This window comes from Plecotus auritus, assembly GCF_963455305.1.
Source record: "Plecotus auritus genome assembly, chromosome: 10".
NCBI classification, from domain to species: domain Eukaryota; kingdom Metazoa; phylum Chordata; class Mammalia; order Chiroptera; family Vespertilionidae; genus Plecotus; species Plecotus auritus.
Genome location: NC_137785.1, coordinates 11,598,080 through 11,622,558, shown reverse-complemented (window position 1 = coordinate 11,622,558; position 24,479 = coordinate 11,598,080). Strand labels below are relative to the sequence as shown.

Genomic DNA, 24,479 nt, shown 5'->3' with positions numbered 1-24,479 from the left:
CAACAACACATGTTTTGAATATATGACATACCATTGCTTTTGAGATGCAGCTAATGCAATACTTAGAGGAAAATGTATAGATTTATTTTTTTTTTTTTTCAAAAATATATTTTATTGATATTTTACAGAGAGGAAAGGAGAGGGATAGAAAGCCAGAAACATCGATGAGAGAGAAACATTGATCAGCTGCCTCCTGCACACCTCCCACTGGGGATGTGCCCGCAACCAAGGTACATGCCCTTGACCGGAATCGAACCCGGGATCCTTCAGTCCGCAGGCCGACGCTCTATCCACTGAGCCAAACCGGTTCCGGCGAAAATGTATAGATTTAAATGCATAATATCCAAAAGAAGAATTAAGGCTGAAAATGGTTGATTTAAGCCTCCAATTTAAAAAATTTTAGAGCCCTGGCTGATGTGGCTCAGTAGGTTAGGCACCCTCCCGGGCACCAAAAGATTTGATTCCCAGTCAGGGCACTTGTCCGGGTTTCAGGCTCCACCTCTGGTAGGGGGTGTGCAGGAGGCAGCCGATCGGTGCTCTGCTTTCACATCAGTGTTTCTCTCTCTCCCGTCTCCCTTCCTCTCTCTTTAAAAATCAATAAAAATATAAAAGGAACCCTAGAAACAAAACAACAAATCAAATCTAGGGAAAGTAGAAGCAAGAAAATAAAACAGAGAAGGGCAGAAATTGATGAACTAGATACATGTAAGTGAAGAACATCAAGTAAAACAAAAGTGGGTTTTTTTGGGAAATTTTTCTGCTTAATTATTAAACTTAGCTTTCTGGATACATTAATCTTATTGTTTAATATATATTTTTATTGATTTCAGAAAGGAAGAGAGAGGGAGAGAGATAGAAACATCAGTGATGAGAGAGAATCATTGATTGGCTGCCTCCTGCACATCCCACACTGGGGATCGAGCCCGCAATCCTGGCATGTGCCCTGACCGGAATCGAACCCGGGACCCTTCAGTCCTTAGGCTGACGTTCTAGCCACTGAGTCAAATCAGTTAGGGCAAATCTTATTTTTTTAAATGATCATACAGTAAAAGTTATTTTTTGGGGTGTGCAGTTCTATGATTATAGATTCACTAGAGGCCCGATGCATGAAGATTCGTGCAAGAATGGGCCTTCCTTCCCCTGGCTGCAGGCACCGCCTTCTCTCTGGCCCTGAGCCGCCTTTATGCCTTCCCATGCTGCCCAGAGGCCCAGAGCGGCCTGGGGCAGTGTGGAACACCTGCGTCGTTGCCATGGTGATGATGCAAGCGTCCAGCCCCCGGCCAATGGGTGCCGGTGTATGCAAATTAACCCTCCATCTTTGTTGGGTTAATTTGCATACCCATTCCTGATTGGCTGGTGGGCGTCGCGAAGGTATGGTCAATGTGCATCTTACTCTTTTATTAGTGTAGATGTGACCATTTCCACAATCAGGACACAGAATGGTTCTCTTACCTTGAAGGCATCCATTTCTTTTGTACCCCAGCCCCTAGCAACCATTGATCTCTTCACCATCACTCTCATTTTCTTTTTTCCAGAAGGCCATATAAATGGGATAATAAAATACATAACCTTTTGAAACTGGCTTTTCACACAACCTAATATGTTATGGCAGTTTTAACATGTGCCCTTTGGAACAAATCAGATCATCCCAAGGTATATAAAGAAACAGTTAATTATCTTCCCTACCTAGCTCCAACCCCTCTATTGGGGTAATTAGTCTTACACAATTTAGACTTTATCCTTTTATACCTTTATCTCTGCTTATAAAATTCTATACAATTATATTTCCACCTATATGGTGTTTCTTTCTTTCTTATACTCTACATATACATATTACACTTCCTTATGGCCATCCCTTTAGGTCCACAACTTCTTTCCCTTGCTTCCCCTTCTAATAAATAGTTGTACGATATTCCTTAATTAAGGGTGTATCATCTGTTGTTTATGTTTCTGAGTTGATAGATACTTAATGTTTTACCAGTGCTTGGCCCTACAAGCAATGCTGAATAAGTATCTTTGTGTAGACATGCAGAATTACATACAGGTGTTTTAAATTCTGTACAGTAGATTCCCCAAGCGATATTGCTAAGGGAGTATATTAATAGGTAGACTAGATAATTTTTCTAAAAACTTGTAGCAATTTTCACTCCCATCAAGAATGTGTGAGAATGTCCTTTTCCATTCAGTCTCAACCAGCTCTGGATACTCTTGCTTAATTTTTTTTTTTTCCAATTTGATGGCTAAAAAGTAACATCTCACTTTTAATTTGATTGTTTAGTTAATCTAATAATATTAAGAGATATAAATATATTTTGTTGGCCAGATTTCCTCAGTTATGAATTGCCTATTCATATTCTGTGTACATTTTTTGTTGTTGTTGCCAATCCTCATCCAAGGATATTTTTTCCCATTAATTTTTATTTATTTATTTAATTAATTTATTTATTTTAAATGTATTTTGTTGATTTTTTACAGAGAGGAAGGGAGAGGGATAGAGAGTTAGAAACATTGATCAGCTGCCTCCTGCACACCCCCTACTGGGGATGTGCCTGCAAACCAAGGTACATGCCCTTGACCGGAATCGAACCCGGGACCCTTCAGTTCGCAGTCCGACGCTCTATCCACTGAGCCAAACTGGTCAGGGCTCCCATTAATTTTCAGAGAGAGTGGAAGGGAGGGAGTGGGAGGAGAGAGAGAAACATCAATGTGATAGAGACACATCTATTGGTTGCCTCCTGCATGCGCTCCTACCTGACTGAACCTGCAACCCAGGTACGTGCCCTTGACCAGGAATCGAACTGTGACCCCTTGGTGCGCAGGCTGATGCTCTAACCAGTGAGCAATACCAGCCAGTATATTTTAAAATTGTGTTTTTTCTTTCTTGTCTTTTTAAAAAATATATTTTTTTATTAATTTCAGAGAGGAAGGAAGAGGGAGAGAGAGATAGAAATATCAATGATGAGAGAGAATTGCCCACAACCTGGGCATGTGCCCTTGACCGGAATTGAACCTGGGACCCTTTAGTCCGAAGGCCAACGCTCTATACACTGAGCCAAACTGGCTAGGGCTCTTTCTTGTCTTTTTATAGGCATTCTTTGTATCTTGTCAATAGTAACTCTGACTATTAGAGGTATTGTAAACTTTTTAAAAAATACTTTTTTTATTGATTTCAGAGAGGAAAGGAGAGGGAGAGAGATAGAAACATCAGTGATGAGAAAGAATCATTGATTGACTGCCTCCTGCACGCCCCCTACTGGGGATCCAGCCTGCAACCCGGGCAAGTGCAGTGACCAGGAATTGAACCATGACCTCCTGGTTCACAGGGCTCAAAAATTTCTTAACTCTGACATTTATTCTTCCATGTGAATTTTAAAATTATCGTGTTTCATTAAAAAAACAAAACAAAAAACAACACACACACAAAAAGGAGCCTGGCTGGTGTGGCTCAGCAGTTGAACATCGACCCAGGAACCAAGAGGTCACCAGTTCAGTTCTAGGTCAGGGCACCTGCCCAGGTTTTGGGCTTGATCCCCGGTGGGGACTATGCAGGAGGCTGCCAATGAGAGCTTTCTCTCTCATTGATGTTTCTATCTCTCTATCCCTCTCACTTCCTCTCTCTAAAAATCAATAAAAAATATATTAAAGAATAAAACAAAGGAAAACACTTCCAAATTCCTCCTACCCTCCTCTTCCCCAAACTGCGTTTAATTCATTTGTTACTTTGTGACAGGTTAACATGGCATTAGTTTTTCCATTTATTCAGGCCTTGTCCTTAAATGTTTGTCAATTTCTTCATAAAGGTCTAGTATCTTTCTGGATGGATTAATTCCCAGGTATTCTATACTTTAAAAAAAAAAATCAAAACGTGAATAAGATACATGTTTTGAGAAAAGTTTTTGATTTTTATTTATTTCTCATATGAATTCTCTTACCAAATTCTCTTATTAATATTTACTTATTTTGAGGGGAGTCTCTATAACTGTCTGAGACTATAAATCATATTTTCTCCAAATAAATTCCTTGTCTCTTCCAGCTTAAAAAAATACCATTTTCATTATTTTATTTTTTGACACTATTATGCCTGGATGAGTGTGAATAATAATAATTCGGTCTCGTTTCTTATTTTAATAGAAACAAACTCAGCGGAAATTTATCCTGTATGACTTTAATATGTGGCTTTGGTATATATCTTTATTATGTTTGGATAGTCCGTTCTTTTCCTTATTTCCTTCATTTTCTGTTTGAACCTTCAACTTCTCCGGGCTCCTGGGGGTTCAGCAACCACAGAATTGCTGCTAACAAACACCTGCCTCGCTCAGGAAGCCAGGAGTCTAGGCCCCCAGCCCCTCCTTTCTTGGGAAGCTGAGCATTACTGTCTTCCAAACCTGGCCCCTCCCAACGTGCTCAAAGACAGGACAATTCCCATGAGCCTCAGGACAGAGGATTAGGCAGAAGCCAACCTTTGCCCCAGGGACTCCTGGCAAATGTGGTTCTCCACCATCCCTGGCAAAGGCTGATGGAGGTGACCACAGCCCTGGCTCTCTGCTCTCCCCAGGCACTGGCATTGACATCCCAGTCCTCCTCCTCCTGATTGATGGGAATGAGAAGATGTTGAAGGTACCGTCAAGGGCCCAGACACCTGGGTCTAAGGGGCTGGGGGTGCGGGCCTTGGGTTTCAGAGGAGGAGGGAGCGGGGGACCTGTACTTCAGGTGGGGTGAATCCCTTCCTTCCCTGACCTAACTCCCCCCTTTATCTTGTAGCGGATAGAGAACGCCACCCAGGCTCAGCTCCCCTGCCTCCTGGTGGCCGGGTCTGGGGGAGCTGCGGACTGCCTGGCGGAGATCCTGGAAGACACTCTGGCTCCAGGGAGTGGAGGGGGCAGGCGAGGGGATGCCCGAGATCGGATTAAGCGTTTCTTCCCCAAAGGGGACCCCGAAGTCCTGCAGGCCCAGGTATGATATTGAGGGCCCAACTCTGGCTCCTGAGGTGGATGGGAGCTGGGGACCTGAGCTCCTGAGACTGGAGAGAAGAGGGTGCTTGCTGAGGGCTTGGAGTCTTGGATCCAAGGGAAGAGGGTAATAGGAACCCAGACTGGTGGATTTGAGGGAGGAGAGGCCTGGGGGCCTGGACTCCTGGGTTCTGGCAGTAGAGGGTGCTGGGCACCTAGAATACCAGGTCCTGAAGGCCTTTTGTGTCTCTGTGGCCAGGGCCCCGGTGGAGTGGGCTGGCGATGCGGAATTTGGTGTTCTGCAGGTGGAGCGGATCATGACCCGGAAGGAGCTGCTGACAGTCTATTCATCAGAGGATGGCCCTGAGGAATTCGAGACCATTGTTTTGAGGGCTCTTGTCAAGGGTAAGACTTGGACCCTTAAATTGTCCCACCCTCTCTGCTCAACTTCGGACGATTTTCCTGGCCTGGCTATTTATTCATTCTCTCTCATCTATGGCTGTGCCCCCTTCACCTCTTTCTTTTCATCATTCCCCTTTGCACTGTTTCTTGAGGCTTTGCATGATGCTTTTGAACCATTTCCCAAGATACTTTCTTTATATTCCAACACCGCTTTCTTTCTATTGGATCCATTTATCCATTCTTTCATCCTCTATCCATCCATCCATCCATCCATCCATCCATCCATCCATCCATCCATCCATCCACTCATTCATTTATCCATCCATCTATCCATCCATCCATCCATCCACTCATTCATCCATCCATCCATCCACCCACTCATCCATACATCCATCCATCCACCCACACATCCATCCATTCATCCATCCATCCATCCATCCATCTACTCATCCATCCATCCATCCATCCACCCACACATCCATCCATTCATCCATCTATCCATCCACCATCCATTCACCCACACATCCATCCATCCATCCACTCATCCATCCATCCACTCATTCATCCATTCATCCATCCATCCACTCATTCATCCATTCATCCATCCATCCACTCATTCATCCATTCATCCATCCATCCATCCACCCACTCATCCATACATCCATCCATCCATCCACCCACACATCCATCCATTCATCCATCCTTTCATCCATCCATCCTTTCATCCATCCATCCATCCATCCATCCATCCATCCATCTACTCATTCATCCATCCATCCACCATCCATTCACCCACACATCCATCCATCCATCCACTCATTCATCCACTCATCCATCTATCCATCCACTCATTTATCCATCCATCCATCCAGACATTAAATTTTCCATCTACCACTTATTCAATTCATTCTCCATCCATCCATCCATCCACTCACCCTTTCTTCCTCTTCTACGTGCCTCCAGTATGCTTCAAGCACTGCAGGGTGGGGAATCAGAGATGAACCAGAGCACTGCCTCCCAGTGAGGAACTCCTGACATTTCACTGGAGGAATGAAGGATGAAAACCAAGGTCAGGAGCATAATGGCACCTGGTGGAAGCTGAGAACAGGGCTAGTGTGTTCATTCGACAAGCATCATCCTAGGCTTCAGAGGTTATAGCAATCCGTATCCTGTTCTCAAGAACCCCTGATCCTACCAGGGATGTTTGGATGCAACCTTAAATAAAGTTTAAGACAAAAGCTTGGGGGAGGAACCGCTGTAGTAAGGGGAGAAAATTCAAAGGGGAATGGTATTTAGATTGGGCCTTGAAGACCCAGTGGAATTTGGACTTAGTAAGATGAGGAGATGGGATGAATAAGTGGTAACAGGGATTTCCCAGGGATGCGTGGGGATGTGGGTGGGGGAGGTTATTTTTGGTGTTAGAAGAGTTTTGCAGGGAAAACACCTTAGATAAAAACTCCTAAGAGGCATAGTATCAATTCACAAGGTGTTCTCAGCCCCAGGCCCCACCCCAATTGTATCCACCATGTTCTGTGGCGGCAGAAAGAACAGTTACTTGTGATTTGGAGTCAGATAAAGCTGTGTGCATCCCAGCTTGGCCCCTTCCTGGCTGTGTGGCCTTGAGAAAGAGACTTTCCTCGCCAAGTCTTAGTTTCTCTCTCTGAAAAAATGGAGATAATACCTTGCGGGAGTGTTGTGAGCTGAGAGGCAGCTTATGAGCAGTGCCTGGTGCCTGGGTGGGGGTGGGGGGACCCAATAAGTGAGAGGTCTTCTTAGTGTGACCCTCTTTCTCACGGGGACTCGTGCTCACACAGAGGATGACAGCGGGCAGATCGGCTTCACTTTACGGAAGTTAAGGTACGAGCTTCTTGGGAGAAAACAGCAGCGCTGCGAGATGTGGTTTGCGGGTGGTGGCAAGCCCACTGCCTGCAGAAGTGGGAGCGACCAGATCACACTCCGCCGGGGAAATCGGAGCTGGCGGGCGGGCTGGGTGATAGCCGAGTGGAGTGGATGGGGTTTCAGCAGATGAGGAAGGAAGGAAGGGGGAAGGGACGGAGGCTCCGTAAGAGTCTAGTCTAGCAGGAGCCAAGCACTGTGCTGAGCAGTCGGCATGCATTTTTGCCCCTGACTCTCCATCCCCACCTGCAAGGCTTTTCTCCCCACTTTGCAGATGAAGAAACTGAGACACAGAGGGCGGAAGTGACTTGCCCAAGGTCACACAAGGTAACAGGTGCCAGGCTTCAGTTCGGGCCTGTGTGACTCTCCAGCCCACTGCATGGGCTGTGTTTGGGGGAGAGGAGAGAGGGCCACGTGGATGGCATGAAGCACGTGACATGAGACAGCCAGTGAGGAGGCAGGGCCAGACCACCCCGGACCTCAGCTGAGGCTTAGTCCTGAGGGGCATGGGAGGGACAGGGTCAGTCCTGACCCTTGGGGATCAGGTGGGGCAGACTAAAGAGGAGAGGAGAGACTGTGAGGAAAGGAAGAGACTGCAGCGGTGGTGATGGGACAGGATGGAGCTGGGGCCGTGGGGCAGTCAGGGGGCGGGGAGAGAGAGGGCTTGGGGACTGATGAGTTTTGTAATATGAAGGAAAGGGAGGGACCAGGACAGCACCTGGGGGTCTGCCTCGTTGACTGGATGGACAAAGGCACTGTCCCTGAGACAGGGGACCCAGAGGAACATCTGTTTTGAGGAAACAGCCTGAACTCAGTATGGGACATGGTGAGCAGGCAGGGCCTGGGGTAGGGCCAGCTGCTACAAGTTAAGGCAGAATATTATGCAAGATATTATCAATCTATTTTTTCTCCTCTTGAAACTGTGAGGAAAGTAGGGGAGTTCAGATTTACAAAATCCTGCTCTGGATTTGCTTCTGGGATTTGAAAAGAAACAAAGTTGTGTTTTCTCAGCTCTCAAGCTGCAGCGTCCTCCCAGTTTGGAACTTCTTCCTGTGGTTATTATTATACCATAGTGCTCCCATTTTATAGACGAGGAAACTGAGGCTCCCGGGTCCAGGGGCTGGCCTGAAGTCCTTCAGCGGGTGTTGGTGGAGTTGGGATCGGAACAGCCTCAGAGCCCATCCCCTCTCCACCAGACCACCTAGCCCTGCCGTACCAATTGTTGGAACAACCAAGACGACACAAAGGTCCTTGCTTTGCTTTGGCGATAGATGCGGAGCAGATGGACAGAGAAGGGAAAAGTTACTCCATGGCCAAGTGCCCAGAGGCCCAGCAGTGTCTAGACGCGGCTTCACTTCTTGTACGCATTGCAGGCTTCCGACGGTTCCGTTGCGTGCACACACTTTGCACCCATTCAGTGGTTGGATCCAAGCTTTAAAGGCCTCTTGATCTTCCTTGCTCTTCCTAAGGACCTCCAGGGTTTCCCAGGGTCCCTAGAATATTCACATTTTTTCCGAACCTCATTTTCTGCTACTGCCCCCTCTTTCCTCTTACACATACTCCACGTTTCAGGAAGTGAGAGGCGTTTGCGATCAGATCCTGTGTTTTCCTGCACCAGGCCTTTGCCCAAGCTGCTCCTGCTGCTGAAGGCTCTTTCCACCTTAGATGCACACCCTCAAATCCTACCGGCCTCCCCAAAGCCCCGCCTCAGTGCCCACCCTGTCGCACTCAGACCCCGGTGACTGCAGCCTCCCTGGGCCCTAATCACATGCTATGCCCGCCTCCGACGGTGCCCATCACCCTGAGGGTAGTTATGTGGTTCCGGGGCCTATTTCCCTGGAATAAGCTCCTTCCGGGCAGGGACTGTATCCAATTTCTCTGTCCCTCCCATTGCCTGGTCCATAACCTACCTCAATAATGTTCACTGAGTGAATGATCCCCCTTCCTTCTTCCTGGGGCCCCTACAACACTGGGCTGCTCTCTGCCCCTGAGTTGAATGACCTCCTGCTTGACTTCTTGAAGACCCCAGAATCTGCCAACAACACCGCCTTATATGGAATTTTTAAAAAATATTTTTTATTGATTTTTTTTTTTTTTTTTTAGAGAGAGAGAGGAAGGGAGAGGGATACAGATAGAAACATCAATGTGAGAGAAACATCAATTGGCTGTCGCCTGCATGCTCCCTACTGGGGATCGAGCCGGACACCTGGGCATGTACCCTAACGGGGAATTGAACCAATGACCTCGTGGTTCATGAGCCACGCCAGCTGGGCTTTATATGGAATTTAAATGTTGGCATCCCCAAAGCAAAACAGACACTCATGCGATGTTCCCACCCTCCCCCTGACTTTTCCCTCCCCCTCTCTCCCTTGCAGCCTGCGGGAGCTCTGAGGCCTCAGCTTACCTGGACGAGTTGCGTTTGGCTGTGGCTTGGAACCGCGTGGACATTGCCCAGAGCGAACTCTTCCGGGGTGACATCCAGTGGCGGGTGAGGGGTTGGAACCCGGGCTGGGGATCTTGACAAGGGGATGCACTCTACTCTCTCCTTGACATTTGGCCTGTCCATCCATTTCTTATTGTCCAGTGTCTGCATCTTGTTCCCTCTCCATCCATCTGTCCACCACTCAATTCTGTCCGCCCATCTCTTGTCCTTAACCTCTGACCACACCTGGCCTTCTGTCTGTCCCTGCTCATCTCTTCCCCCATTCATCCCACCCCTGTCAGTCCGTCCACCTGGAGGCCTCCCTCATGGACGCCCTCCTGAATGACCGGCCGGAGTTCGTGCGCCTGCTCATCTCGCATGGCCTCAGCCTGGGTCACTTCCTGACCCCGACGCGCCTGGCCCAGCTCTACAGCGCAGCGCCTCCCAGCTCGCTCATCCGCAGCCTCCTGGACCAGGCATCCCACGCTGCGGGCGCCAAAACCCCAGCCCTTAAGCCCTCTGCGGAGCCCCGACTCCCTGACGTGGGACGGGTGCTTCGGATGCTGCTGGGTGAGATGTGCGCGCCGAGGTACCGCGCCTGGGCCGCGGGGGATCCCCACCGCGACCATGGCTGCAGGGACGGCGACCTCGACCTTGGCTGCCTGGAGAGCGTAAGGACCGGGGGATGCTGGCGGGGGGAGACCCAGAAGGACCTGGGGGTGGGGCTACACTGGGAGGGGGTGTGGCCAGACGACGGTGTGTGATGGTACTGGCTTGAGGCTGATGGGGGCGGGACCAGGCCGGCGTTGGGGGCGGGGCCATTCCTAACCACGCCCCCTTTCTGCAGTCCCAGCTGCTCTGCGTCAGGGCCCCCTCGGAGCTCATGCTGGACGCGGTGCTCGGCCAGACCCCCTGGAGCGACCTGTTTCTCTGGGCGCTGCTCCTGAACAGGGCGCAGATGGCCTTGTACTTCTGGGAGATAGTGAGTGCTGACTTGGTCGCTGATTCTGCTCTCCCGCATCCCTGTTCTACCAGACTCCAGTGTCCCCTGTGACCTCTGATGTCTCCCTGACCCCCACCACCCAGTCCTCTATTCCTGGCATTTGACTCCAGCTGCTGCTGCTTCCTCCTCCCCCGCCCTCATGTCATGCATTTCTTGTAACTGGTCTTTTCTGTTAACAATATATAGTGGGCCTTTCTCTTGTTCATACATGTGAATTAATCTCTTTCTTTCAAAATGTCTGTACAAAGAAGTTAGACGTTATTCTGTAGCCAAGGGGCGTCATTTAAACATTGGTACACTTGCAATTCATTTTCATTTTTTAAAATATATTTTTTATTGATTTCAGAGATGAAGGGAGAGGGAGAGAGATAGAAACATCAATGATGAGAGAGAATCATTGATCGGCTGCCTCCTGTACATCCCACACTGGGGATTGAGCCCACAACCCGGGCACGTGCCCTGACTGGGACTCGAACCAATACCTCCTGGTTCATAGGTCAGCACTCAACCACTGAGCCATGGCAGCCTGGCAGTACACTTGCAATTTAGATACCTTGTTGTAGCTGCAATGCAGAAGGGACAAGACTAGATAGAGACGAGGAAGCCAGGTAAGAAGCTACGCTGGGGCTCTCCAGGGAGCCGAGGTGACTACAGCAGGTGGGATAGAGGTGTCGGACACATTTGAGAAGTTGCAAGGGTAAAAAATAAATAAATAAAAAAGTTGTGGGAATCAAATTGGATCTAAGATAGAGCTTATTTTTATGCCTATATGCTATAGAAATATCTTGACAGGACTCTTCAGCCAGTCAGGCCAGGGGTTAAATACAGACTTTATTTATTTATTTTAATCCTCACCTGAGGATATTTTCCCATTGATTTTTAGGGAGAGTGGAAGAGAGAGGGAAAGACAGAGAAAAACACATTGATTGGTTGCCTCCTGCACGAGCCCCTCCCCAGCCCCAATCGTGCACCGGGTGGGGTCTGGGATTGCGAGAGGGCACAGGCCAGGCTGAGGGACCCCAACGGTGCACGAATCCATGCACTGAGCCTCTAGTTATTATATATAAGTGTTTAATCCTACATGTTAAATTCTCCTGAGGTTCCTTGTGTGAGTCACTTCTCTCTCTCTTGCTGTCTTCACGATTCTTTGTTTTTGACTTTCAGCAATTTGATTTATTTCTCAGTGTGGATTTCTTTGAATTTTCCTATTTGGAATGCCTTGATATTCTTGGATGCGTAAATTCATGTATTTCATCAAATTTGGGAATTGTTAGGCCATATTATCTTCAAATATTATTTTGTTTCTTTCTGCCTATCCTCTCCTTTTGGGAATCCCACTATGCATATATCGGTATGTTTTATGGTGTCCTACAGGCCGCTGAGGGCGTGTTAATTTTTTGTTCTTTTTTCCTTATGTACCTCCAACTGTGTAATCTCCATTGATTTTTCTTCAAGTTCACAAATTCTCTTCTGCCTCCTCAAAGCTGCTGTTGAGCCTTTCTAGTACATTTTTCATGTCAGTTACTGCACTTTTCAGCTCCAGAATTTCTGTTTGCTTACTTTTTATCATCTCTCTCTCCTTATTCACATTCTCTATTTGATAAGCCATCATTTACCTGGGTTATTTTAGTTCCTTTTTCATACTTTCCTTTGGCTCTTTAAGCATATTTAAGACAGTTGATTTAAAGTGTCTGTCTAGTCTGAGTTTCCTTAGGGACAGTTTTTATTAATTTCTCTTTTCTTGTGAGTGGGCCATACTTTCTTGTTTCTTTGCATGCCCCCTAATTTTTTGTTGGAAACTGGAATTTTTATTATTATAAAGTGGCAATTCTGGATATCAGCTTACCTCCTCCCTCCAGGGTTTCTTGTTGCTTCTTCTTCTGGATTGTTCATTTAGTGACCTTTCTAAGCTATTTTTGTAAAGTCTGTATTCTTTGTCATGTGTGGCCACTGAAGTCCCTGTTCTGTTAGCTCAGTGGTCAACTAGTGACTTGGTAGGGATTTCCTTAAATGCTTGGGGGGGAGGGGCCCAAACTCTCCCAGCCTGCAGATTCACTCTGTGTTGGAGCTGTCTTTCAACATGTAGGCAGACTGTTTACAACTCTACTTTATCTGCCGCTTCCTGCTTTTGTGGCCTAAAGGTCAGCCTGAAGTGAAAGCTTAGGGCTTTCTCTAGTCATTTCTGAGCCAGCATCCAGTCTTGTTAATGCACGTAGCCTTCTAAATCCCTTGGTACACACAGGAGCTTTATAAACCCTTAGTCCCCCCGAGTAGCTCCTTCCCCAGCCACTTCCCTCCCGAGCTGTTCAGTATGTCTATTACTACCTGGGCTGCTATTCTTTGTCTTCTTTGTTCTTAAGTTGTAAGAGGGCAGCTCTTTATTTTTAAATGCTTTCACACACCACCTGGGAAGCCACTTCTGTCCTGGGGAAGTTCCAAGGACAGTGGAACAAAGGCAGACTCTGGAGCGGTTTCTTCAGGGAGCCAGCGGCTAGGTCTACACACACAACCACAATTACGTAAGAGTAAGATCTGAATTGCTCCTTCTGGTACCCCAAACCCACACCTTCAGGCTGCCACTGAGCTGGGGAGTGGCCATGGTAACTGGGTTAGTTAAAATGTCACAGTGTTCTTTTTAAATATATATATACACACACACACACACACACACACACACACACACACACACATACATACTAGAGGCCTGGTGCACGAATTCATGCACGGGTAGGGTCCAGCTGGCCTGCCCCAATCAGGGTGGGGAGGGCCAATCGGGGGCGGGGCTGGCCGGGGGAGGGGCCACGGGCTGTTGGCCGGCCTGCCCCGCCCCCTGGTCGAACTCCTGGTTGAGGGGACAATTTGCATATTAGCCTTTTATTATATAGCATATATTTCAGAGAGGAAGGGAGAGGGAGAGAGATAGAAACATCAATGATGAGAGAGAATCATTTATCGGCTGCCTCCTGCACGCCCCACACTGGGGATCGAGCCTGCAACCCGGGCATGTGCCCTGACCTGGAATCGAACTGTGATCTCCCGGTTTACAGGTCGAAGCTCAACCACTCAACCACTGAGCCACAGGCTTACTGAAATTTAACAGTTTCTTTCTTCATTAAGCATTTTCCTATTTGTTGTACGTTTTATATTAGATTCCAGAATTTAAAAAAAAGTTGATTCTGACAGTTTTTGCCAGCTTATTTGTTGCTTTTGTGGAGGGATGGAGTCTCCCTGGCATTTTGGGTGACATCTCCAACTGCTCCTTGGCCTGTCCTTAATCTCTGAGGTCATTCTAACCAGCCCAGCCCCTGGCCTCTGAACTCTCTGACTTCTGACCTTTTCACCTGGTGTCCAGTTTCTTCCAGATCCATCTACAAACATCTCTTTATCCTTGGCCTCTGTTGACCCTGGTTAATTTCTGAACTCTGGCTTTGTCCCTTCCCTTGATCACAGGCTTGCTGCCCCCTTCCTCACCCTCTGACCCTATCCACGACCTCTCTCTCTGTCTCCTCAGGGCTCCAACGCAGTGGCCTCGGCTCTGGGGGCCTGTTTGCTGCTCCGAGTGCTGGCGCGCCTGGAGTCTGAGGCTGAGGAGGCAGCACGGAGGAAGGAGCTGGCAGCCAAATTTGAGGGGCTAGGTGTTGGTGCGTGGGGCAAGGGTACCTGGGGGTAGGGCTACAGGGCTGCCGTTAAGGGGGTATGTGCGTCTCCCCACTCCTCTCACAACCCTGCCCCCTCCCTGCCAATCCCTTCCTCTCTCCCCTCACATAGTCTCCTTACTCATTTTTCTGCCTCTCACGTAAACCTCCCGCTCCCAGACCTCTTTGGCGAATGCCACCGCAGCAGCGAGGAACGGGCTGCCCACCTGCTCCTCCGACGCTGCCCGTTCTGGGGGGGCGCCACCTGCCTGCAGCTCGCCATGCAGGCTGACGCCCGTGCCTTCTTTGCCCAGGATGGAGTACAGGTGAGCATCGGAGGCCGACATCCCCAACGGTCCCCGGCGACACCCTGGGAGCCACGCAGGATCAGCCCTGCCATTGTGGGCAGACCATGGTCTTGCCCAGTGTCTCCCCCTGGAAACCACCCCTCCTCCTGAGAGCCCCACCCTCTCCCAGGAAGGCTGCTCGTCCCACAGGAACCCCACCACCTGCCACGGGAGAGCCACCCTCCCCAGGCACAGCCTCCCACCCTCCCAAAAAGTTCCCCTCGACACAGGAGTTCCTGTGAACCCGCAGCAGGTCCTTCCCAGCTCTGGACTCAGCAATGAGAATGACCTTGCCGATTACCTAGTGTTTGGACACAGATAAAATCTGGGTTAGGAAAGCCTGCCTTTCCGGAAGGAATTCCCCTCTTTCCGGAAGCCCTGCTTGTCCCAAGAGTTGAACTTTCTCCGTGTCTTTAACCCAAGTCGGCCAGGGGCACTGAGAGTCCCACCCTCAAGACCCGGGGTTCTGCCTGCAGACAGGAAGTCCAGCTTATCCCAACAGGAAGTCCTGCCCCCAGCTGCGGGAATGATTTGATTGGCATTTCAAATAATTACCCAGAGTTCTTTGCTTCAAATAATGGTTAAACTCATGGAGTCTATTTTTTTAAATATGTTTTCATTGATTTTTAGAGAGAGAGAAATGGAGAGGGGTAGGGAGACAGAAACACCAGTGATGAGAGCAAAACATCTATTGGCTGCCTCCTGCACGCACAACTGGGGCATGTGCCCTGACCCAGAATTGAACCGTGACCTCCTGGTTCATAGGTCCAGGCTCAACCACTGAGCCATGCCGGGCTGGCTCATGGGGTCTATTTTATGCCCTTATCTTAACCCCTCTGTGCTCTATCTGTGAACAGGGAGAAAATATTAGTGCCTGTCTTCCTGGGGTGTGGCGAGGGTTATGTGAGCTAATCTATGTAAAGTGCTTAGCCCAGTACCTGGCATGTCCTTTTTAATAAAACCGTAATATGCAAATCGAACGAATGGCCGAACGACCAGTCACTATGATGTGCACTGACCATCGCTATGATGTGAGCTGCCCTCTGGTGTTCAGTGTGCTCCCACATGGGAAGTGCCACTCAGCAAGAAGCCGGGTTCACGGCTGGTGAGCGCAGCGGCGGTGGCGGGAACCTCTCCCACCTCCGCTGCAGGCGGGTGGTAAGGAGTGAGGGGTCCTGAACTGCAAGAGCCCCAGACTCGGAGAGGGATTTCTGATTGCCAGCTTAGGCCTGATTCTGGCAGGTGGGGGGGGGGGGGAGGGGGGACCTAAGCCGGCAGGCGGACATCCCCCAAGGGGTCCTGGACTGAGAGAGGGTGCAGACCACGCTGAGGGACCCCTCCCAGTTCACAATTTTCATGCACCAGGCCTCTAGTTGTGTTAATAACTGTCAGCTGTTTAACCTACTAGCTACAACCTGAGGGAAGGTAGTCAAAGGCCAGACCCCGATAGTCACGGTCCCCACATTGAGCACTTGCTTTGGGCTCTGGAGCTGTGGGCCAATTCTTGCCTGGGGTCTTCGGGAAGGGCTGGGGGAGATTCAGGCTCTAACCTTCCCCACCCCCACAGTCTCTGCTGACACAGAAGTGGTGGGGGGAGATGGACAGCTCCACGCCCATCTGGGCCCTGGTTCTCGCCTTCTTTTGCCCCCCACTCATCTACACCAACCTCATCACCTTCAGGTCAGTCCCGGGGTTAGGTTGGTAGGAGGGCGCTGCTCATTGCTCTTCCTGCTCAGCTCTGTCCACCTTCATTCCTCCCAGTGCTTCCTGCCTTGTTTCTCTCTTTCCCTCCCCAGGACTGGGGCACGTTCTGAGATGTGAACTTTTGGGGGGCTCTCTGTATCTCTATGGGCAATTCTTCTGCCTGCTGGCTTGGCTCTGGGATGGTTCCCTTTAGGGTGACTCTAGCGGGGAACCTCCCTGTCTCCGTGCCATATCTCTGGGTAAAGAAGCTGGGTATCTCCAGAGAATTGCTCTCCCACTCCTCTCCCCCCTCCCCATTCTCACTCTGTGCTTCTCTCCACACCAGGAAGTCAGTGGAGGAGTCCACACAGAAGGACCTGGGGTTTGATGTGGACGGGAGCCTCAACGGGGAAGGGCCTGTCAGGTGAGCAAAGCACCAGCACCACACGAGGTGGCGGCCTGGGCAGCTGCAGGAGCTCCGGGTACTGGGAGTAAGGCCAGAGCAGAGAAGTGGGGCTTCCGCAGGTTTCACTCTGCCACTGAAGATACTGAGGAAGTTTCCCAAATGCCGAGCTCAAGGCATGGTCAAGGTTTGGTTCTGCCACCCAGGAGTTCGTCATTGGAAATAAATTTGCTTCATGCTACATGTACTTCTATCTCGATTACGAAGGGTTCTCAGCAATCTGGAGAAAGGAGCTGATGCGTAGACTCAATAAGGAGTCCACGGATGAAAGATAATTTTGAAAGGCGTTGGGGGTCAGAGGAGCTTCAGCTAAAGGAGCTAAAGACTTCCCCTTGACTCAGGATCCAGTGCTTTTTATTAACACAATTTGTCCTAAGGCAAGGTGGAGATAATACACTTCAAAGGGTATGGTTTCAAAGGGTAGGGTTTACAGAAGCATTGTCAGATTCGCAAATAGCCTACAGCTGTTCAGGTGTTTGGCCAGCAGGAGGCAATAACATGTAGATTAAGAAGCTCTGAGCTGTCTGGCAGCAGACAATCCTATTCGGGTTTGGGGGAGATGCTTTTTAGCTGTTCCAACAGGTAAACTACATATGTAACTCAGCCCTTGTTGAGCCCCCCAAGCTTCATCAACCTTTTGATAAAACTCTTGTAATTATGATCTGTTGGAATTGGTTTCAGGCAGATAAGCAAGTAGAATTGCGTGGATTTGGTTAATTTAGGGATACTTTGTCTGTTTTTTTGTGTGTTTTTTTCCTGACTTCAGGGCCTTTGCTTTAAAAAAGAAAGTTTATATTGATTTTAGAGAGAGAGGAAGGGAGAGGGGGAGAAAGAAACATCAATGTGAGAGAGAAACATTGATCGGTTGCTTCCTGTATGCACCCCACCCAGGGACCGAACTGCAACCTGGTCATGTGCCCTGACTGGGAATCAAACCGGTGATCTTCCAGTGCCTGGGACAACACTCAATCAACTGAGCCACACTGGCCAGGGCCAGGGCCTTTGCTCTTAATCTCTAGGCCATGGTACCCACGAAAGGTCTTTTCAAAATCGGGCCTAAGCAAATGAAATGAAATATTTATCAGTCTTCTGATAAATCTGCAGAGTGGAGGTGCGGAAGGACTTGACTCTGAGTCAAGCAGACCTGGGCTCAAATCGTGACTTTGACTTTGGAGGTGACTTCACCTTTGAGCCCCAGCTTTCTTTTTTGTAAAGAGATGGTACATAGAAGGTTGTTCCTCTGTCAGTCAGGTTAGGTTGGGTGATGCTGCAATAACAAAACACCCAAAACTCATGACTGGCAACAACGAAGTTTCATTCTCACTCATACTCGTTTGTGCGTTGGCCATGGCTCTGTTCCATGTCGTCTTCACTGCGGGATGAGCAAGCACCTGCTGGCTGAGCTGTTCCTAGTCTCATGGCAGAGGGAAGAGAGACATGACGAACCAGGTACTGGCTCTTAAAGCCTCCACATGGATGTGATAGGTGTGACTTTTGCGTACATTTTATTGGCAAAAGCAAGTCATATGGTGACTCCTTAGCTCCTAATTTTCCCACTGGGTAGGAATCAAGGTATTCGGTGAACAATAAATACAATGTACCATAATACCTGATGGAGCCATTGAGAGGATTCATGGAGAAAATGTAAATGAAATGCATATCACAGTGCCTGGCACATAGTACGTGCTCAGTTAATGGGGATTATTATTACTACTGCTAATGAATGGTGTGTGGGGGGGGGATATAAGAGACTAAATCTATGGTAACAGGGAAACAGAGGAAGAAGCTCACATTTATACCCATTTATACCCATCTTTGCAGCTTTTATTTGTACTTTAGCCACATAAATGGGGAAAAGGAGGGCCTTGCCCCCCAATCTCCCAGAAGTAAAAATGTTTCTTGGGGCTGTTAGGAACATAATCAGACTGCCAGAAGTCTACGAAACTCACTACATCCCTTGTAAAACAAGTCAAATGTACATATATGTGTGTGGGTTTTTTCCCCCAGACAATGCACAAAAAATACAAACTCTTCATCAAGATAGGAAACTAAGAGAAAATGTTGGATGACTCCAAAAGGCAGGAGGAGGCCCCAGTGTCAAGGTCAGGAGTGGGTCCTTGCCTCGTCAGGGTCAGAAGTGATGCCCCAACTTCTGTACTTTATGATGGTGATGATGGCAATGACAAGAGCTGATGTTCGAGAACACGTACAAGGGGCAGCCATTGTGCCAAGTCCTCATTTAATTTTCTCAACAGCCCGATGCAGCCGGGTCTCTGATTGATCTCAGTTACAGGTGAAGTCACTGAGGTCTTAATTTATGTGACCCAGGTCACGTGGCTGGTAAGTGGTAGAGCTGGGATTTGAACCCAGATCTCCTTGTGCCTGAATCTGTGCTCTTAGCCACTGTGGGGAGCCACCTTCCTGGAGAGCTCTGTAAAAGGACACTCCCTGGCTCCTCTCCCAAGGGCCTTGGGATGGGCCCAGGAAGCTGTGTGGGGCCTGGCTCTGGGTGGTTAGAGATGGCAGTCTTTGGGAAGCATGCTGACGCGCCACGCGGTCTCCGTACCAGGACCCTGCAGAGGGTGACATGGGAAACACCAGGGCCGTTTCCCTGTCATCGGGGAGCCCGTGCTCTTCTCTGCCTCTCACTCTCTTTAGCTTGTACTGTTCTTTCCACTTAATCTCTTTGGAACAGCTTTATTGAGACATAATTCACACACCATTCAGTTCATCCCTGTAATACCATTGTAATGTTATACAATTCAATGGATAGACCACATTTATTTATCCATTCATCAGTTGATGAACAGTTGGGTGTTTCTCCTTCTGGATTATTATTTTCTGCTTGGTTTATAAAGAGAAAGTGCCTCACCAAACCGGTTTGTTTTCCCTGCAAGCTTTTTGAATATATTATTTTTATACTAGAGGCCTGATGCATGAAATTTGTGCAAGGGGCTCAGCTCCCCCGCCCCCCTGCCACCGCAGGTTCGTCTGGAAGGTCATCCGGAAGGACGTCTGGTGTAATTAGCATACTAGTATTATGCTTTTATTATTATAGATGTTTTTATTGATTTCAGAGAGAAGAAAGGAGAGGGAGAGAGAGAGAGATAGAAACATCAATGATGAGAGAGAATCATTGATCGGCTGCCTCCTGCACGCCCCCTACTGGGGATCAAGCCCACAACCAGGACATGTGCCCTGACCAGGAATTGAACCGTGACCTCTTGGTTCATAGGTTGATGTTCAACCACTAAGCCACACCAGCCAGGCCGAACATATTATTAGTATTACTCACTTTGGCATTTGTCTTTGGGCTCAGAATTAAGAGTCAGGATGAAAGTGAGACCGAGGATCAGAACTCAGGAGAGAAGGGTCAGCGATATGAGTGGACCGAGAAAATTGGAATTCAGAAGCCAAATAGGGCTGTGTGGCCGGATATCAGATATGGGGGAGGAAGACTTACATGAGAAAAACCCGACTCCATAGTCTAATCTCAGAATCTGTGGGTCAGAGGTTAATAGTCAGGGACTGAGTTTTCAAAGTTGGGGAGCCGAGGTCATAAACATGAGAGGGTCAGAGGTCATATTTGAGGGTCCAAGGTCAGACAGAGAAAGTCAGAGATCGTGATGGTGAAAGAAGGGGGATTTGGACTTTAGACAACAGTCAGGAGTCATCCCAGGGGCCAGAGGCCAGAGGGTGGCGGTAAGAGGTGAAAGGTCAGCAATCTTAATGGTAGGAGCTTTCAGAGGTCAGAGGTCACAAGTCAAGGAGATGGCAGACGGAGCGCAGACTTAGTTTCAGTTCGGCAGGGTCATCAGTCATGAAGGTGCCGGAGGTCACGTGAAAGGTTAGTGGTCTTGACAATGGTGAAGGTCGGGTTCAGAGGTCAGGCTGAGCCCTCCCTTCTCTCTCCCCCCCTCAGGCCAGCAGCTCCCCCTGAGAAGATGCCCTTGGGGGTGTTGAGTCAGCCCAGCCGGAGGGAGTGCTCCCCACGCCTGCGGCGCTGGCCCCAGTTCTGGGGGGCGCCGGTGACGGCCTTCCTGGGCAACGTGGTCAGCTACCTGCTCTTCCTAATGCTCTTCGCCCGGGTGCTGCTCGTCGACTTCCAGCCCTCGGCGCCCGGCGCCCTGGAGCTGCTGCTCTACTTCTGGGTCTTCACCCTGCTCTGCGAGGAGTTCCGCCAGAGCCTGGGGGGCGGCTGGGGCAGCCTGGCCACCGGGGGGCCCGGGCCAGGCCACTGCCAGGCCCCGCTGCGCCGCCGGCTGCACCTCTACCTCATGGACACGTGGAACCAGTGTGACCTGGTGGCCCTCACCTGCTTCCTCCTGGGCGTGGGCTGCCGGTGAGTGCCCCGTGGCCTTCAACCCCTCATCCCTGAGAGGGAGGGAGGGCGGGAGGGAGGGGGAGAGAGAGAGATTTGTTGTTGCAATTATTTTATTATTATTATTTTTAAAATATATTTTTATTGATTTCAGAGAGGAAAGAGAGATAGAAACATCAATGGTGAGAGAGAATCACTGATCAGCTGCCTCCTGCACGCCCCCCACTGGGGATCGAGCCCACAACCCGGGCATGTGCCCTTGATCAGAATCGAACCTGGGACCCTTCAGTCCACAGGCCAACGCTCTATCCACTAAGCCAAACCAGCTAGGGCTGTTGTTCCAATTATTTATGCATTCATTGGTTACTTCTTCTAATGCCCTGGCCAGGGATAGAACCCAAAACCTTGGTGTATCGGGACGATGCTCTAACCAACTGAGCTACCTGGCCAGGACCTATCTCCGATTCTTCTTTTTTTAAAAATATATCTTATTGATTTTTTACAGAGAGGAAGGGAGAGGGAGAGAGAGTTAGAAGCATCGATGAGAGAGAAACATCGATTCAGCTGCCTCCTGCACACTCCCCACTGGGGATGTGCCCGCAACCAAGGCACATGCCCTTGACTGGAATCGAACCTGGGACCCTTGAGTCCGCAGGCCGACGCTCTATCCACTGAGCCAAACCGGTTAGGGCTCCAATTATTCTTAAAAAACAAACAGAAATCCATTCTTGATGGAAAGTACCGCGTAAAGATGGTCTAGAAACAGTTTGATCCCACAGGGATAGCTGCTTCAGGGATGATATGATTAAAGTGAGAACCCCGCTGTTTATGCTAGATCTGGCAATTCCCTCTCTTCACTGGACGCTGGGCTCCACCCTCACCTCTTTCCTCTTCCTCCACGGCCCCGCAGCCCAGGCCCTGGCCTCCTGGCCTCCTGGCCTCCTGGCCTCCTGGCCCCCGCCTCTCTGTCCTTCCTCTCCATCTCCATGGCTGCCTATCTTGCCTGGACCCTCACCCTAGCCTCCTGGACTCCAGGCTCTTCCCTCCAGCCCATCCCCACAAGGGTCCTTCCACATCCAGAGCTGACCCAGCGCTTTCTCCTCCCCCTCCCCCCACACCCTGGACCGGGCACTGGGGCCCCGCCTGTCTAGGCCGCCCCTCTCTGCAGCGCTGTCTCCGGATTTCTTTGCTTCTCTTCATCTGCACAAAGAAATGCAAAAATATGTCATCACGGAACAAGCTTAAACAGTGAAGGAATAGAATAGAAACCAACGATTTCCCCAGCCTCTCTGAAACCTTTCAGTTCCTGCATCCCAGGTACAGGGGCTTTGACCTTGATCCTGATATTTTGAGTCTGCATAATTATAAATTTGTAATCAGAATTTCACCAGAGCTGACCAATTCTTACCAAGGAAGTATTTTGAAACTGCCTTGATCAATTCCATATGCAGGGCAATTAAACTAGCTTCAATTATTCTCAGTTTCTGACATGATTTCGACATGGTTACCTCGTATTTGAGTTTTACACAAATGTTGGTTCATCGTTGGCGTTTTTGTCTATATTGGATTTTGCCAAGTTTCGAGTCTGTGTTTGTGAATTGTGCTTGGTGGCTTTCACTTCTTTCATGTCCAATCGGGTGAAATGTCATCGATTCAGATTTCACCAGGGAGGCTTGACTGTGGTGTCAGTGATTAAGTCCACAGAAATGTTGACCGTTTCTACCATTTCTTAGCTGATTTATAAAACACAGGTTTTGAGACATTCCCCTCAGTTACTTTCTGTTACAACGTTGGTTCCTTTCTGCCATAGCTCCCAGATGGCACTGTGTGGTGCCCAGAGAGAGGCCCAAAGGGCTCATCTGAAAGTCTGTGGGAACAAATTGTCGCGTCTTGGGTCTTGGCACGTGCTGGTCCCCCTTCCGGAAACACTTTCCCCTCCTCTCCTTGGCCAAGCAACTCCTCCGTTTCCTGTAGGCCTCAGACTTGCCGTCTCTGTCTTTAAAGCCTTCCTTCATCCTACGCAGACCCTGGGTCTCTCCTTTGTGTTCCCCTAATGTCCTGAGATCACCCCAAATGGTATTTAAAGTATGGCTTGTGCTCTCTCTCTCCCCTTGCGTCACTCTATCTCAATGTAAAAGATCTTTGAAACATAGTCTATGACCAAAGAAAGGCAAAAATATGTCCTCACGGAACAAGATTAACCAGTGAAGGAATAGAATAGAAACCAACGATTTCCTCAGTCTTTTCAAGTGCCCTCACTTTCTCAGCAGTTACTTCCATCGACAGTTTGGTGCACATCCTGCCTGTTCTTTTTCTATCCATTTACATGGAGAGATGCCAATACTTCTTCTTTTTTAAATTTTTAAAAAAACTATATACTTTATTGATTTTTTACAGAGAGGAAGGGAGTGGGATAGAGAGTCAGAAACATCGATCAGCCACCTCCTGCACACCCCCTACTGGGGATGTGCCCACAACCAAGGTACATGCCCTTGACCAGAATCGAACCTGGGACCCTTCAGTCCGCAGGCCGACGCTCTATCCACTGAGCCAAACCGGTTAGGGGCTTCTTTTTAAAATTTATTTATTGATTTTGAGAGAGAGAGAGAGAGAGAGAGAGAGGGAGAGAAAGCATTGATTTGTTTTTCCATTTATTTATGCATTCATTGGTTACTTCTCATATGTGCCATGACTGGGGATTTAACCTGCAACCTTGGTGTATCGGAATGATGCTCTAAAAAACTGAACTACCCAGCCAGGCCCCCGATACTTTTATACACAAATGACACTCTATTTTATGTATTCTTTTGCAACTTTTCCTTTCCATCTACAACATATCCTGACATTTTCCCCCTGTCAGTATTTGCAAATAGACGGTATTCTTTGAAAATGCTGCATCAGATTCCAGAAGAAGGGAATCAGTGGCTAACGATCAGACAAGACAGACTTCTCCTGGCCAGAATGTAATGCGCGAATGCGTTCTTTTCCTAAGGCACTGAGACAAAAGTTCCGCACTTTAAGAGATAGAAATCAGGCCAAAAGTGTCTCCACAAAGTCTCTTTCATTTTCTACTCCAGATAGTAATCACATATTAGCTGCTCTGGGTCCAGCTTATCATGTTTCTTTTTCTATAAAGTCCTAGCTGTGAGGACACTGCTGCTTTTGAGGCGAACAGACAAAGAGCTTTGTGGACATAGCCTGGTGACTATTTGCAGGGGATACACCCTAGACTTTTCTCAGCGATTCCCTGAGAGGAATGCTTCTTCCATGCTGTATTAGAAATGCTACCAAGTAAGCCGACATGATCACTTTATCCCAACAGCAATGCCAGAGAGTTTGGCAGGACCCTGTGCTTCGT

General features: G+C 48.8%; 1 protein-coding gene across 6 annotated transcripts in view; it reads left to right on the top strand.

Annotated features, from left to right (window-relative positions):
* TRPM4 (transient receptor potential cation channel subfamily M member 4) overlaps positions 1-24,479 on the top strand; it is a 44,820-nt gene that overhangs the window by 8,356 nt on the left and 11,985 nt on the right. For all 6 annotated transcript variants that reach the window (XR_013959178.1, XM_080644191.1, XM_080644194.1 and 3 more), the window contains 11 exons: positions 4,556-4,617; positions 4,762-4,953; positions 5,255-5,354; positions 9,623-9,735; positions 9,972-10,340; positions 10,517-10,651; positions 14,184-14,313; positions 14,488-14,633; positions 16,222-16,334; positions 16,684-16,761; positions 20,723-21,142. Coding sequence is in view for 5 of the 6 variants with exons in the window: in XM_080644191.1 (XP_080500317.1) it covers positions 4,556-4,617; positions 4,762-4,953; positions 5,255-5,354; positions 9,623-9,735; positions 9,972-10,340; positions 10,517-10,651; positions 14,184-14,313; positions 14,488-14,633; positions 16,222-16,334; positions 16,684-16,761; positions 20,723-21,142 (1,858 nt within the window). In the remaining variant the exon portion in view is untranslated. The remainder of the gene's footprint in view (positions 1-4,555; positions 4,618-4,761; positions 4,954-5,254; positions 5,355-9,622; positions 9,736-9,971; positions 10,341-10,516; positions 10,652-14,183; positions 14,314-14,487; positions 14,634-16,221; positions 16,335-16,683; positions 16,762-20,722; positions 21,143-24,479) is intronic.